The sequence below is a fragment of the Ostrinia furnacalis genome, unplaced genomic scaffold (assembly GCF_004193835.3).
Source record: "Ostrinia furnacalis isolate ACB-3 unplaced genomic scaffold, ASM419383v2 OfSCF0069, whole genome shotgun sequence".
Lineage (NCBI taxonomy): Eukaryota > Metazoa > Arthropoda > Insecta > Lepidoptera > Crambidae > Ostrinia > Ostrinia furnacalis.
Genome location: NW_021130308.1, coordinates 1,131,917 through 1,147,375, shown reverse-complemented (window position 1 = coordinate 1,147,375; position 15,459 = coordinate 1,131,917). Strand labels below are relative to the sequence as shown.

The 15,459-nt window shown below is 39.2% G+C and overlaps 2 protein-coding genes across 4 annotated transcripts; one reads left to right on the top strand and one right to left on the bottom strand.

Annotated features, from left to right (window-relative positions):
- The first annotated feature begins 169 nt into the window (after window positions 1-169).
- LOC114365986 (uncharacterized) lies at window positions 170-3,133 on the top strand. Its single transcript, XM_028322750.1, has 3 exons — window positions 170-260; window positions 1,839-1,931; window positions 2,191-3,133. The coding sequence occupies exons 1-3, from the start codon at window positions 205-207 to the stop codon at window positions 2,540-2,542; spliced, it is 501 nt and encodes a 166-aa protein (XP_028178551.1). The 5' UTR covers window positions 170-204; the 3' UTR covers window positions 2,543-3,133.
- On the bottom strand, window positions 2,976-14,209 carry LOC114365866 (YLP motif-containing protein 1). 3 transcript variants are annotated; one of them, XM_028322597.1, is made up of 9 exons: window positions 13,881-14,209; window positions 11,061-12,831; window positions 9,794-10,489; window positions 9,568-9,716; window positions 8,879-9,067; window positions 7,631-7,852; window positions 5,420-5,474; window positions 4,825-4,934; window positions 2,976-3,895 (listed from the first exon to the last, which is right to left on the bottom strand). In XM_028322597.1, exons 1-9 carry the CDS (start codon window positions 14,055-14,057, stop codon window positions 3,737-3,739), a joined length of 3,528 nt encoding a protein of 1,175 aa, XP_028178398.1. In that variant the 5' UTR covers window positions 14,058-14,209; the 3' UTR covers window positions 2,976-3,736. The 3 variants fall into 3 exon arrangements, with proteins under 3 accessions (XP_028178398.1, XP_028178541.1, XP_028178470.1); XM_028322740.1 differs by having other exon boundaries at window positions 12,300-12,831; XM_028322669.1 differs by lacking the exon at window positions 5,420-5,474 and having other exon boundaries at window positions 3,654-3,895.
- Window positions 14,210-15,459: the final 1,250 nt, after the last annotated feature.

The window sequence follows — 15,459 nt, the reverse complement described above, 5'->3', positions numbered from 1 at the left end:
AAGTACAGCTTGTTTGCTGTAAGGTTAAGCTCTAATTTGTCGAAATCGCAGATGACAATGGTGAAAATACCGCTATAGCGATGTCACATGTTAGGGGCCGAAGTAGAGCGTGTAGAATGTAGATCGCTGGATGCCCGCCGGGGCGTGCGCGCGCGCAGTGGAACCTTGACATTCGACTGACGGGACGTGCGCTTGCCATCCGACATGACATTCGGTGTATTGTCCCAAATGGGGGCGGGAAGTAAGCAGTTTATAGACAGGTCAGTTGAGTGTTTTTTAAACAAGTAATTGTCAAATTAAGACAGATCTGTTTTGTCCCAAATGGGAACGAAAAGCAAATCATTGACAGGTCAGTTGTTTGATTTACCTATCTTTTTTTATAAACAAGTACTAGTAGTAGAAATTTAAATTTCGGTGTATTGTCCCAAATGGGAACGAGGACTAAGCAGTTTATTGACAGGTCAGTTGTTTGTTCGTTAGTGATTTTTAAAAAAGGGCTAATAATAACATTTAAATAAAGCCTGGTCAAATTAAGACAGATCTGTTTTCGTCCCAAATGGGAACGGGGAATAAGCAGTTTATTAACAGGTCAGTTTTTGATATTTTTTTAAACAATTGCAAGTAGTAAAATTTAAATCAAGCCTTGACAAGTTAAGACAGATGTTTTTGTCCCAAATGGGAACGGGGAATAAGCAGTTTATTGACAGGTCAGTTGTTTTATGATGTTTTATAAACAAGTGCTAGTAATAGAAATTAAAATCAAACCATGTCAAATTAAAATACCTGTTGATATTATAAAACATTTAAATGTTTAACGTTTCTCAAACGGATGATGAGAGAAAAATCCAGATAAGCGTATCGTAACGAATAAAAATACAAAGCGACAATGTTAGGAGGCAAACGACACAATAATATTCTGGTTAATAATTTGTTATCACAAAAAATAATACGAACCTCAAAACTTACCCTCAACCAGTGACTTGATTGATGTTGTTCTGCAACGCTAGAAAAATTTAAAATACTGGACGTCTTTTAACAACTGCCTTTTTCATGAAGAAAATTGCTCAAGTCCATTCATATTAATATTTTTACCACAGTTAAAAAGCACTTCGAAAGACGTTCATTATTTTAGTGTCTGCTATCTTTCTTTTTCTAAAAGCTTATCGTCCACCAGTCCTCGAAATCGTCAAATCTAAGACAAATTTCAACTAAATTAAAATTTGAAACATAATTTTAAGGAAAATTCTCCTTAATTCCCTTTTTGAAGCTTAGATCATGTAAAATGGGCCGAATAAAAATATCTATCACCTTCAGAAGTTCCGATTACTGAATAACCTATGTTTTTCAAGCTTTTATTATAACTTTATTTTTTTATTTGATTTGAACAAGATGTTATTGTTAGCGCTAACCAGACGAGCATAGAATAGTCTGGACAAAAAACAAACTTCAGACTTCGAAGTCCAACAAAATGAACTTGTCGGGTTCAAAATAGGAACGTAACATTTTATAGTTTTTTTTTAGTATGTTTTCTTTGCCATATTTATTCAATGCTTTATTAAGTAGGGAACCTAACAAAGCATTTACGCATTGAGGGTTTAACAGTAGTAGCGCTCACCAGTTGTCATCACTAAAGGTAGTAAAGTCCGTGACTTGCAAACGAAAGGGTAGAACAGTGGCGCCAACTAGTGAGCGCTGTGGAAGAAAGATTTTATTTCTTACTCACTAGGGGTAGGTTTAGTTTATTCTGTATTTTTGTTAACTAGTTTTTTATCGTCGTTGTATTTTTATATTTATTAGTTTATTCTTCACTTGCCGTTAAAATAAATTTAATAAAACAGGTATGCAGAATACGGGACCCCCGTAGCGGACCCACACGTGGTATACGCGTACGAGCCTCCAACCCAGGGGCATGTCGAGGCTTCTTCCAAACAGTAAGTTAAAAAAAGATTTATTGTGGCCAAAAAATCCGGAAAAAAATTAATAGTTAGAGTCTTAAAAGTCCGCAAATTACTGGACAAATCCAAACGGATGTTAAACTTTCTAAAAATCAAATATTTAAAAAGATATTTTTTTAAGATTATAATTAATTTTTAAACAAAGGTCCTGGCAATTTAAATTTGAAAGAAAGAAAGAAAAAATATTTATAAACTGCCTTTTTCACGAATTTCGTAAAATCTTTTTTTTTCGCAGCACATACGGCGGCGGACACAAAAGCAATGCGGCCATGTCGGCGCTCACGCTGCTAGCTTTCCTGTTCTTCCTACACATCTTGCAGCAATGCATCAAGGACCACATGGCATCCATGAGTACCCCACAGATCACCATCATGACCGCAGGCCGGGAAGGCGAAGCCGCCGTCAAAGAAAAACTCGACAAAACTGGCCTCACGGACAATAAAAACAAAAACGAAAACGAACTGGCCGAAAACGAAAAATATCTGACGAAAATAAACACGGCGCAACCGCCGCGGTACGGCGCGAACTACAAACACGCGGTGAAAACTTACGGCGAATTTGTCAACGCTATGGACGAAAATAATTGATTTAAAGCCTGTCGTATGGGATGCAATGAAATAAAATATACAGTAAAGTTTAAAAGACTTTATTATCAAGCATATCTAGGAATAAAATACACAACATCCATAGTTTCGTAGTTATTTTCATAATTCTGCCTATCAATAAACAGATAGATAACCCCCCAAAATTCGACCCTGCTCTAACGAGTTTATTTATAAGTACTCCTTCAAAAATAAGAATTTTATGATCACAAATATTTTGTAAATTAGTTGTTACTTTACTTTCAGGTAGTCGAAACATTTAACAAAGATCCATACAAATGAGAATAATTTACTATTTACTTTTATTATGTACTGACTACAAACATTATAAAACTTTAGAAGTTATACTGCTCCTAAAAACCTCATCATACATCTACAATCACGCTTCTCGTTGCTGTTTGTTTATAATTATTATTAATTATGCTAGTTTAATCTTAACACATGGTTAAATCCTACTTCTTGCAACTATGCAAATAGCAGACCGTTCGAACAGTACTGCATGTAAACAGAAAATAATTGTAACCGACAACTCATTTGAAAATGCATCCGAGTTATCTTTAGTCACTTCTACCTATGACCTTAATTAACATAAGAAAGAAGTTAAATTGTATTAAGAATTTAATAGCCTAGACACAGCTCACTGGACTATAAGTATATTTTTTTACTTCCACTTCTAGCGCCATCTTGCGGCGTAGTGCAGCTAAACAAACACTTATTGACCTGACTGTAACGGCATTACTTCGCTAGGCATGGGCATTGTTAGACCGACTAAACTAAAATGCAAAGACTGCGATAAGTAGTAGTCTGACAAAAGAAAAAGGCTAGTCGAGGTACTTTTCAACAAATAAGGTCAACCTTATGAACAAGTTTAGGAAATATAGGGTAGTCTCAATTCTTTGACTTGTCGCCATACAGTTTGTAAAAACATACAAATCTAGACTCTTAAGCGAGGTTTAAACCAGCAATAAAACATGCAGAAGTTGACTTCCGCAAGCTGTCACCACTGTAAATCTTGCAGCAGTTGACTCTTGCCACAGCTATTTCCACAGTGGTAAACAGCTTGCAGTAGTCAACTTCTGCAAGTTTTATTGCTAGTCTAAACTTCGCTATAAACTTGCCACAAACGGTCACGTGAAGCGCATGCCTCGCGAGGCGTTCTGTCAACCGTCAATTTGACGCTCAATTTTTGCGCACTCTCTCGATATATTTAGTCTGAGTGAGCGCACTGGAACCCATTGTCGGGTCGGTCATTCGGTTCCAGTCGGTCTGGCCGACAACGAAGCCGATAGCCCGCATCTTTTCCTGCTGTCTTCGCTCTTCAATGTCCGCCCAGCGTACCTGTTTCAATGATAAATGATGAAACCACACACCGTCACACTTGTCGCAGCGATAGCAGAACTCACCTCGTCAAATTTTCGGAAAATTATGATAATGAAATCTAAAATTGAACTCACGCAGAAAAATTTTTTGTAACAAACATTGTTTTCAGTTAAAACCGAATTTGGCTAAGTTAAGATATGGTTGTATAACTGTTCTTTTCCAGCAGTGAAGATATTCCAATGTGTGTGAAAAGTTTGAAAGTAAAAAGTAAAGTCAACGTCACGCGAAAAATCACGTATAAAAGCAACGTTTTTGTACCTTGGTAAAAAAGCAAGGCTCGAGGTAGAAGTTTAAAAACACTTAAAATTAAGGCATTATAATTGTGAAATCGCCTTCAACGTTCGAGCGAATCCGCTCATGTATTCAACCACATCGTTTCATAGAACGATTTGAATCGAGATAACGAATATAAACTTTTTTCAACATGTCTGTCATGTTACGATAGATAATATCGATAAATATAATTTGAGAGAGTTGATGCTGTGATAATTTGCGGGGTCTCCTAAAAAAAGGTTAACTTAAAAGGAGACTCCAGCCACTTGTAATTTAATCTTAAAAGATACCAAACATTTTTTCATTTTCAAATAGAAGTAGTATCCCAACTAATATTATAAATGCGAAAGTAACTCTGTCTGTCTGTCTGTCTGTCTGTCTGTCTGTCTGTCTGTCTGTCTGTTACGCTTTCCCGCTTAAACCTCGCAACCGATTTTGATGAAATTTGGCATAGAGATAGTTTGAGTCCCGGGAAAGAACATAGGATAGTTTTTATCCCGGTTTTTGAAACAGGGACGCGCGCGATAAAGTTTTTCTGTGACAGACAAAATTCCACGCGGGCGAAGCCGCGGGCGGAAAGCTAGTACTTTTATAGTAGTGACACATATACTTACAGATTTCTTCCCCGGCTTCGCCTTGTTCGGAGTCCATTCGTCTAGCTGCAAGTAGTCTTCCATGGAGATCTGCGACGGCCGGAGCGGTTTGCTGGTTCCGTCGAGCCGCTCTGCAACAACACAACCAAATACTTAGGGAGAATGCTACTACTCGCCAACTAAAGGGGCAATGAGGGCCATATGATGAAACAAAAGAGTATACTGTCCGGGTGTCAATGACAACACAAAAACAATTGACAGTGCAAAAATAAAACGCGACGGTAAAAACTCAAAATAAATCTTAATAAACGGCTCTAAATAGCCTGTGACCCGCCCAAATAATAAGCTCCGCCCACATCCGAATTATACGGCTAGTGGTTTTTCCGTGGATAAAATTTATTGTCATATTAATCAAATCTCCAAAGAATTCTTAAAAAGGTTCTTGTATGCCGTAATTACGCTTTATTTTATAAAAACACCATAATAAAATCAATAATCTAAAATAAAAATAGCTTTCGTTCTAAGAACGAATAAAGCAGACCCCGCATCTTAAAATTAAAAAAATAAACCTAAAAAACTAAATCTAATAAAGCAAAGAGCGAGATCAATAACCTACCTAGCTGCGTTGCGTCATCCATTTTCTCCCACTTCGAAGTAAAAGAGCTTTCGACCTGTATCGGGCAGCACCTTACAATTTTAGTTACGAGGCTGGAATAAAAATGATTAGCCCTACCCTACACTTACAAAGAAACACACACAAATAGGCAGATATAATTCAGCAAAGTTAAAGAGATACAAAATGATATTGAAGCTACCATTGCTATATTACCGTGTTATGGTGCTGTACTAATTGGGACCAACAATCACTAGCATAAAACCCAATGGAAATGTCGCAGTCGGATTGTATAATCCGCCGTTTTACATTACCACTAGGCATTTTACATTACAGCTCTGTTTTGTAATACGGCGGTTCAACGTTTAGGCGGATTGTCATTGCGATACGTTCTTCAATACGGCGGCCCACGTTTAGCCGCATCGTATACTATTTAGATTGTAGGGTGACCATACTTACAAAATAAAACAATGTTTAATGAAAATAAATTTTAATAAGACAGATTTTAAGAATTATTATCTTCGTTACTGTATACTAAATAATATATTTGGCTTCAGTATTTTTTTAACTTATTTATAAATCACAAGGGATAGCCATCTAAAAAAAGTTACTCAAAACAATTAAACTTTTCTAAACATTTTAAGAATTAATTAGATATTTGGCTTTAGTCTTTTTTAGACATTAGAAATGATCACAGGGGACAGGTAACTCAAAACAATAAAGTATTAGTAATTTTTTCCGGGTTAATTTTCTTTAAGAAAAAATTATCTTCACCGGCCACAGCCACAGCCATATATTAATGTCATATTTTTACAATAATAATATTGTGTAGGATTCCGCCGAACACCAGAATCCATAGTTACTTTAGCTGTTTTGATGTGGTTTATAACCTCTAAAACTCGTTCCCTTGTCCACGGTTTTTTACTGTTCCACATTGAATTATTTAATTGCACATTATAATTATTCTTAAAGTCACTGTCTACAGACATATTATTTATCACATTTTCTCTGTTAAATTCACAAATAACTGCGCAATTTAGCAATACAATTTCTGTATCCGATGCCATTGTTGTTGTTATGTCAAGCAGCGCCACGGTATTGAAAATAGGAACTAAAAACTGTCAAAGCGGCGGGTAATGACACGCTGCTTTACATTACGGCTAGCCGTATTGAAGAACGTTTGGCGCCGAATACATTCCGGCGGATTTTCATTCAGCCGTATTCAATCCGGCTAAAAGTTAAGCCGCCGTATTACAAAACAGAGCTGTAATGCAAAATGCCTAGCTGTAATGTAAAACGGCGGATTATACAATCTGACTGCGACAGAAATATAACATATCCCCGACTCTGCAGAGGTAGAAAGTGACTTCAAGCACACTATTGCATTATTCTGTACAAATTATCAGGCCAGCACATACATTCCGAAAGTTTCTGTACATTTTTCCAGTTCTGAAAAGAAAAACTTCTAGCACGTGTGGTACCGTATTGTATGGAAAAATTCCAAATGTATATGGCTGACCTAAGTTCGTCGATAAGCATCTCCCGTGTCGTGTCTAACATATACAAAATTATGGCAGTCAAGGAATTGGCAATGGTAAGAAAAAAAAATTCAGCAGACTTTTTGATGGTGTAGTTTAGTTGATGGATCATTGGGAATCTCCTTTTGTACCTTATTCAGGCATAGTATAGCAGTAAGTGAAGGGTTAAGGGCAATTCTATCCCAAGGATCCCCAATACGTTTTGTCACCTTACATAGATCGCACTCGGTCGGTATTGACCAATGAGACCTTTTTCAGCCTAAAAAAGCCCACCGCTGAACAAAGGCCTTTTCCACAATGAAACTGTCCTGCGCTGCCCGTTATTTGTTTCCCACAACCTTCACCAGATCATCAGTGAATTGGTAGGCTTGATAATAAAGACCTGGTTATCATCATGTTGAGATGTAAACGGGCCTGATATTCTAGAGATAGGACACCAGACCACTCATTCCACTCAATATCACCAGGTTGATATGTAAACGGGCCTAACCTAACATGCAGTGGGGGGCTTGCCACCATCAGACCATTTAGTATCACCAAGTTAAGGTAGGAGGTCTATAATATCGATCAATCAGACCAGTGGGTATCACCAGGTTAAGGTATAAATGGGCCGAATATTTTAATGAGAGGCCTAATGACCAGACCACTAGATATCCACCGGGGATCAGCCCCTCACCTCCTGTTGTGCGTCGTCCATGACCACGGCATCGTCGGCATCTTCCATGTGCACTTCTCTGATAGATGCACTCTGCAGCAGCGTGGTAGCGTCCAGCTGGATGTGGTGCGGCGGCGTCGGGAAGAACCGCGAACACACCACCTGGATGTCACCCAGCGAACGGTTGTGGATGTTCCGCCGGTGGCACACGTGTGGGTCCAACTCCATCGTGCATACGTACACCTGGAATGGACGGGTTGTAGATTGGATGGGTCGTTTTGGACCTTAAGGCCCCTTCGTCCACGGCGACTTTTTCTAGCGATACTGTCGCGCGTTCGCTTCGGTAAAATCGCAATGCGGTCGTGCCCTCGCCCTCACATAAACACGATTAAGTCGTGATACAAACGCGATGCTGTCGCGATGCAAATGCGATTCAGTAATGGCACAAAATAAATCCAATATGGTCGCGCGTTTGCTCTGTCGCGATGCTGTAGCGCAGTGTTTTTCAACCTTTTTCATGACGCGACCCCCCTAGCATGAAAAAATTTTTTTGCGACCCCCCGATCGTTCCCTTTTTTGTCATTCCTTTTACAAAGATGTTGTAGGAACCGAATTCTTCAATCTATACAACATTTATGCATTTGCATAATTAGATTTCGGATAAATCTAGCTTTTAAACTTCTCTGGCTTTTTTACTGAGGTAGTTTTTACGACCTCTCGCGACCCCCCAGGGGGTCGCGACCCACAGGTTGAAAAACACTGCTGTAGCGCGTTGGCATCACTTCTGTAGCGCGTAGTAAATGCGATTAACGCGCGTTAGTAGCGGTGACTATCATGTCAAAAAGTCGCCGTGGGCGAGGGGCCTACGACTAGTGGATACCATTGATCTGTGAAAAAATTTTGGGAGGTATAACAAGTTTGGTCGATTTTGAACCTTATGACAAAGAATCTAGATTCAACATTTGATTGATTGTAATAGATTTGCATGCGTATTCACTACACAGTGAACCCTGTACAGAGCCTTGTGTAGAGATTCACGGTTAATTGACACCATTTAACTGTTTGAACCATTTAAGGAGCAAGGTTGGATATTCAACCAATGTTTGCATCGCTTTTCGAGTACAAGAAGTTGTCGCAAAGTTCAAAATACCATGGTATATTGCCATAGTGCATGTTTAACTGTTTAGCAATGGGAGATTATTTAAAGACTTCAAACCAAATATACCACACAAAAATATGAAGCAAGATTGGACTTTATGTATCACATACTTGGAAACCATTTTGCCTTGCGTAGTTCCAAACATCAGCGTAGCTTCTGAGGTGATCGTTCACAGCGTCAAATATCAAGAAGTTGAAGTAACCGTCGGTCAAACTTCTCTTGAATGCCCGCTTCAACGAATTCAAGTAAGACTCTTCGAGACTCTCGTCATACTCATATTTTAGCGTAGGTTTCTTCACCTAAAAACAGTAATCAACAGTCAGAAATAGATCTAAGAAGACTGTAAGCCACACAAAACATGTTGGTACATCCCTGTAAATCAAACAAGTAATTAATTACATTTTTAAATTATTTATGTAGGTACTTCATTTTAATTATGCTAAAGTCCGGTCGACGAGCATGTAGAATTTCGTCCAATGACCCCAAGCTACTCACCTTATATTGCTGTCGCGACTGTGCGACGGACGGCGGTGAGGATGGATAGCTTGGGGTCATTAGGACGAAATTCTACGTGCTCGGCGACAGGACTTTAGTATGTTTTTCCAGACCTCAATCTTTTGGCCAGTGTATTTGTAAGAGGTAAATGTGGCAAGTTTGGAATCATTAGACACTTTATAGAAGTTTATTTACTATGACTCTACTATTACCAATTATAGCAAAAAATGCTCTATTGCTCTGTGTTAATTACTCAAAAAATATTTTTGTCTAAAGATTAGCTATATTTACTACTTTTACATACAATTTTTCCTGTAACAGGGTCCTTTTCTTCAACTTCGCCCTCTTGCATGAAATAATCATCGATGGACATGATTCTAGCAGCGCCGCCATACTCTGCTTCTCTGTCCCTTATCAATTTAGCCAAATACGATTTCCCACTTCCAGGTGGTCCTGTGATAACAAAAGTATTTATGAGATATAAAATATAAAATGTTAAAGTGTAATGAATTATTTAAAAAGAGCCTTACCTCTAAGAATAATCACAATTTTTTCAGGTCTCATTTCACGCCCAGGCGCCTCCAATAGATCGTCGATCATTACGACAGGATTAGCAGATCCAGAATTCCTTTCCGAGCTATTATGTTCCCTTGATCTTTTCGATAAATCATTTGTATCGCTTTCTCTACTATGCCCTCTTTTACGAACATCCCTTTCTCTACTCCTGCTGCGAATTCTGGGTTCTTCTCTTCTGTTGGGTTCTTCCCTTCTGTGATACCTGTCTCTCGAGTAGAACATGTTTCTGTCTCTATCTTTGTCCCTGTCCCTTTCCCTCTCTCGTTCACGTTCTCTGTCTCTAAAAACATCCTCCCGTCTTCCGAATTTATCGCGTATATCGCGATCCCTGTCGTCACGTCTCCTATCGTCATATCGGTCGTCAAGCCTTCTTTTGTCTTCGATTTCATCCCTCGGTGGCCTGTGGCGATAATCGTCTCTAATGTCGTCCCTTGGAACCCTTCTTTCGAAATCCCTGTTATACCCATCACGTTCCCTGGGCCTTTCATGCATCTCGTATCTGTCAGGTGCCCTCTGGTCCTCATCCCTATTCCTTCTCGGCTTCCTCGAAAACAATTCATCCACTTCCTTTTCAAAGTCCCTCTTTTTTTCGCCTTCTTTCGACTTGTGGTCGTAATCGAACATATGCACTGGTTCGATAAATTCGCGAGCTAAAAACAGAAAACCAAATGTTAAACAAAATATCACCAAACAAAAAAGAAGCAACAAACAAATAGGGATAGAAAAATACACATCTAATACACACACGAATTCTGTTCCTGTCAAGGGCAGAGATTCGGTCTGAGGATTTAACACCGATTATATGTATAAATTGAAGCTTGAAGAGTATCTCCTAAATCAAGATGCATTTCAATAACTGCATTCTCATCCGAAGTTCAGCTGATTTTTTAGATCAATGGTTCTTTTGCAAACACGTTTTTTAAAATATGGAGAAATAATCTTAGACCTATTGGTGAAGTGAGCACTTCAGAAAAAATCAGAGTACGGCATATAAAAATATCCATGCAGAAAGATCGCGTCCAAGAGATTTTCCTTTACGTATGAAGTCTTACCCCTCAGAATTTGTGTGTATATCAAAATCTGTACAACCAGTAAAGCACTTCAGTAAACAACAGTGAACCCAAACAGTTCTATATATCCAACCAAGATAGTGTTAAACAAATGGGAATGCAACTAAATCAACTTTGATAAAAATTAAACAGTTACACAATATTCAATTACCTTTCAATCTCAGAGGTTTGTGTTCATATTCAACAACAAAGGATGGGGTGAACAATGGCTCCTCCTTCCATTTTGGCCTCGGAGGGGATGGGGGCTGATTTGGGGGTGGCATATTTGGTTGCATACCCCAATTTGGGGGTGGTCCTCTATTTACATCACAGTGGATGTCCATATTTGGTGGAAGATTTATAGCCATTAAAGGTCTTGGACCTGGTGCGTTCGGTCTTGGCCCTTGGTCATTTCTCTGTGGTGGCATATTAGGACCTCTGAATTGAGAATTTCTATTATAGTACATATCTTGGCCACCAGCCCCCTGTCTGTCATCATACATCTGGTTTTGCCTCTGGTTGGGAGGGTATCTATTCTGGTCTTGGTTTTGTTGCATCGGATAGTTTTGTCTGTTGCCAAACTGCTGATTATTATTATAACCCTCATTCCTGTTCCACTGATTATTTGGAGGTATGTTTTGATTATTGTGGCCCATTGGTGGACCACTTTGTGCGTTTGGAGCATTATTACTATGAGCACTGGTATTACTCTGTGGACTATTTCCAGAAGGAGCATTGCCACCTACTACCATTGAAAGTATATTCATTATCTTTTCATCACCTAAAATGTTGTTGATGCCTTTTGAGATGGTAGTGTAATCAGGCCCCCTTCGAGGCTGGTTTCTATCAGCCTTCTCCTCAGTAATATCTATGACTTCCTGCTGCTGCATTGGGGGACCTTTTTCAGAGTCTGGGACTAGATCTAGTCCCGGTATACTCTTAGAAGCTCCACTAGTTGGAAGAAAACTAGACTGTTTAGGAGGGTAAGTTTCATTCAGAGAATTATGGTCCTCATAGGATTCGTACCGATCCTGGGGGTCAATGTTGTCTCTGTTGCCCCTATTATAAATACCCGGAGGTGGATTATTGAAGTGTTTATATGAGGACGCATTCGGATCTGAGTAATTTTGATCTTGTTTATTATAGTTCTGTTGGTTCTGATATTCCTGCCTGTTATTGTAGCTTTGATTGGGATTATTGTATTGAGATTTATTCTGGTTGTAGTTCGGAGGTTGGTTCTGATTATATTTTTGGGGTGGGTTCTGGTTGTTACTGGGTTTTTGATTGTAGTTCTGATTTTTATTCTGGTTGTAACTTTGCGATTGGTTCTGGTTGTAGCTTTGCGACGGATTCTGAGCGTAGCCCGTGGGCGTGTCGTTAAGCGGTGGCGGGACAGCGAAGGAGTTTTTACCTGCGTAGGGCGCGTCGGCGGCGGCCGGGCCCGCGCCCGTGAGGCGAGCGCGCTTCTGCTTCATGTGCTGGCGGCGCTCCAGGAGCTGAGCGCGGCAGGTTTCGAACTTCTGCTCGTACTCCTTGTAGGCCTGCTTGTCGGGGTGGTTCACGTTCTCGAGCCGCCACTTCTCGATTTCCTCCTCCCATTTCTGAAACTGAATATCGAAAAGCTTCTCCTCCTCGGCGAGTTTCTGCAGCGCGTCGGAGTTTTGCGGCGTCGGCGGCGGCGCGTCGTTCCGGTAGCCGTGGGACCACTGATTCTGTGCGTTACCTGAGGTGATGTTTACGCTAGTCAGATTGGAGGGGTTGGAGGTTCGGGAAGCGGGTGGCGGGACCGGGGTGGGTTGGGGGTTGGCGGGGGCGGAGGCGTAGAGGGGCTGGTTGTTCTCGCTGGGCGGCGGCGGCGGGTGGTCGGGCGGCGGCGGCGCGGGCAGCGGCGCGCTACTGGGCGGGACCGGCCCGCTCCCCGTGCCTTGCATTTGTGCAACGTACTGTAATAACGTTTGACTCATCAATGCACAATGTACACACGCCCACACTGTTAACTATCCATTTCCGTTTTTGCTCTCGCTCTAATCAAATGGAGATTCTTTGCGATAGAACGAGATGACATGACTTTCAATGGGCAGTTAACACTGTTGGCGATAGTACAACATTAGGTAACTTGTGTATGTGTAAACCATGGTCTTCATAATTTCACTAGGAAAATTTTCATGTCCACAAAAATTTGTGGGATACATTAGTTAGACCAAATATTGAAACACTAGTATAGTTCATTCAGCTTATGATGGTGATTTAGACAGTTGAAATAATTTAGATTTTTCGTAGATAAAATTAAAAATTAACAAATAAAAAGTCCATTAGATTACTTAAGAAAATATTCTCGATTCTAAAAAATATCAACTAGGTTTAAAAGAAGCGCCTCACTAAATAGAACTGTCATAATCACTTTCTTACGCTGAATGGACTATAGTAACCATTTTATTTTTGCTATTCTAATGGAATAACTTTGAGTTTTATCTAACTAAAAGTAATACAAAAAAAACGAACTAGAAAATTTTATATAGGATCTTCATCTTTATTTTCTTGCCTTTCAGTGGCAACAACAATAATTAAGATTACCTTGAAAATAATTTAGTAAAAAGTAAATTCAATATCTTTGATTAAATTTATTACCTTACAAAGTTCTTTGTTTTGTCCATAGCTATTCAATCTAATATTTTCTTACTGATAAAATCTAAAGTTATAATAACGGTAGGAAATGGAGCACAATAATGAGACCAAAACAACTAGGAATTATTATACTTACTTCGTATAAATCTTAACTGTTTCTTACCATAGGAATTGAATAGGACATAGAAGTCTACTATGTCCTATTCAATTCCAGTTTGGTTTGACACCCTTTACTGAAGTTTACATGATCTACAGATGGTTGGTAAATAAGAGAGTCCACCATCTATCCTTTTCCAATACAATTTCACCAAAAAATTGTTGTTAAACTCCAGTATTCAGTTATTTTATGTGATTATACAAGACTTACCTTGGCTCCATACTGGCTCTGCCACTGCGCATACTGCTGCTGCCACTGGGCCCATTGCTGCCAGTTCTGCTGCATAGCGGCCCATTGATCAGGAGTATACGATCCAACGTTCATCATATCGGGAGTCATGCCAGCGCCCGGGGGCAGCTGACCAGGTTGTGGCACAGGCCACGACATTTTGATTGTTCAACGTAGTTATTTCATAAAAAGCTTGCAATCATTACAAGTTTATCTACAGTAATAATTAAAAATCTTGATTGATTAAAAATAACCTCATGACATTTCTCAACTCAAAATTGGTCGGCCATTTTAGAATCGGTAGGCTTGTGCCGCGCGACGCAACGTAGCACAGTGATGCACGAATGTCGATAGTTTCATTAGACAAAGTCGATATTTCAAAATAATCTAAAATATGATTGTAAATCGCTGTTTTAATATTTAAACTTATTAATATAACCTTGATTTTTATCCCCTAAATGGCATTTTTCAAAAAATATTTACTATTGTCCATAGTAAAAACAAGTACATATAAAAAATGGTTCCGATCCTAAAATATTGGTGTAAAAGCCCGAGAAAAAGCTGGGATTTTTTTTGCATTGTTTGCTTTACAAAATGTGGCAGTTTTAATTTCGAAATTCCTTCACTCCGACGTTGTTTTGTTTTTTTTATGTAGTGTAGATTAATGTTGTAGTTAGGTACCTACACAGAGACCAGAGTGCTGGGTAATTACTTTGTGAGAAAAAATTTATAAATTACAAATACTAATTACAATTTGCCACTTGTTTCTCTAGGGGGGTTGGTGATATGGGCCTATGCTATGCGTGTTCAGAAAATTATTTTATGTAGGTATTTCGTTGTTTCTATTGCCTTTTCGTATGTTTTAGATATCCACAGATTAAATAAACTTAATTTGTACAAAGTGGTTGATTCTTAAATTGCTATAAGGAGCGCAATTTTATTTTGATAATAAATTAAAAAAGAATCTTAATTTAAATGTGAATACTTATACAAATCTTATTTAGCGAGACCAAATAACTTGCCTATGTGTTAATTAATAATTATAAAATGTTTTTGTGGACAGTGGAAGCGTAGCATAGCTTGGCACCCGGGGCGATACATCCATCCCCCTCCCCTATGTAGCTGGGGCTATGGCACCCCAGAATGGTAATCTAACTAATCTGCGCGACTTTTGTCAACCCCTGATGCTTGGCACCCAGGGCGGACCGCGAGTAATGTAGTCGAGTGACGAGGAATTTAGTCGTTAAACGGGTCTGAACACCAAAAATTTAGTCGAGTAAGGTATATTGTTTAGGCGAACCAATTCATTTTGTTCTATTTGCACTGATGAGTAGCACCCCCCACCATGCGTCCCTGTTTACTCACTAAACGAGTCTAAACCGGGTATGTATGTATTTTGGTCGAGTTTATACGAAAAGACAATTTCTTGTAAACTATACTATTTTCGACCAAAGTGCGAAAGGCTTTTTGGTCAGTAGCGAGTGTAGTTCCAAAATACTGAACTGTCCTATCCATGACATTAACAGTGCGGCGCCACCGTCTATACCGGATCGCTGGTTCC

Bases quoted from the DNA above. Each gene is read 5' to 3' on its own strand.
- LOC114365986 (XM_028322750.1), top strand. From the start codon at position 205: ATGACATTCGGTGTATTGTCCCAAATGGGGGCGGGAAGTAAGCAGTTT. The intron at 261-1,838 runs GTCAGTTGAGTG...TTAATAAAACAG, and splicing joins AGTAAGCAGTTTATAGACAG to GTATGCAGAATACGGGACCC. The intron at 1,932-2,190 runs GTAAGTTAAAAA...TTTTTTTCGCAG, and splicing joins GTCGAGGCTTCTTCCAAACA to CACATACGGCGGCGGACACA.
- LOC114365866 (XM_028322597.1), bottom strand. From the start codon at position 14,057: ATGTCGTGGCCTGTGCCACAACCTGGTCAGCTGCCCCCGGGCGCTGGC. The intron at 9,068-9,567 runs GTATGTAAAAGT...TACTGTTTTTAG, and splicing joins ACCCTGTTACAGGAAAAATT to GTGAAGAAACCTACGCTAAA. The intron at 7,853-8,878 runs GTATGTGATACA...CGTCCATTCCAG, and splicing joins CAAGGCAAAATGGTTTCCAA to GTGTACGTATGCACGATGGA.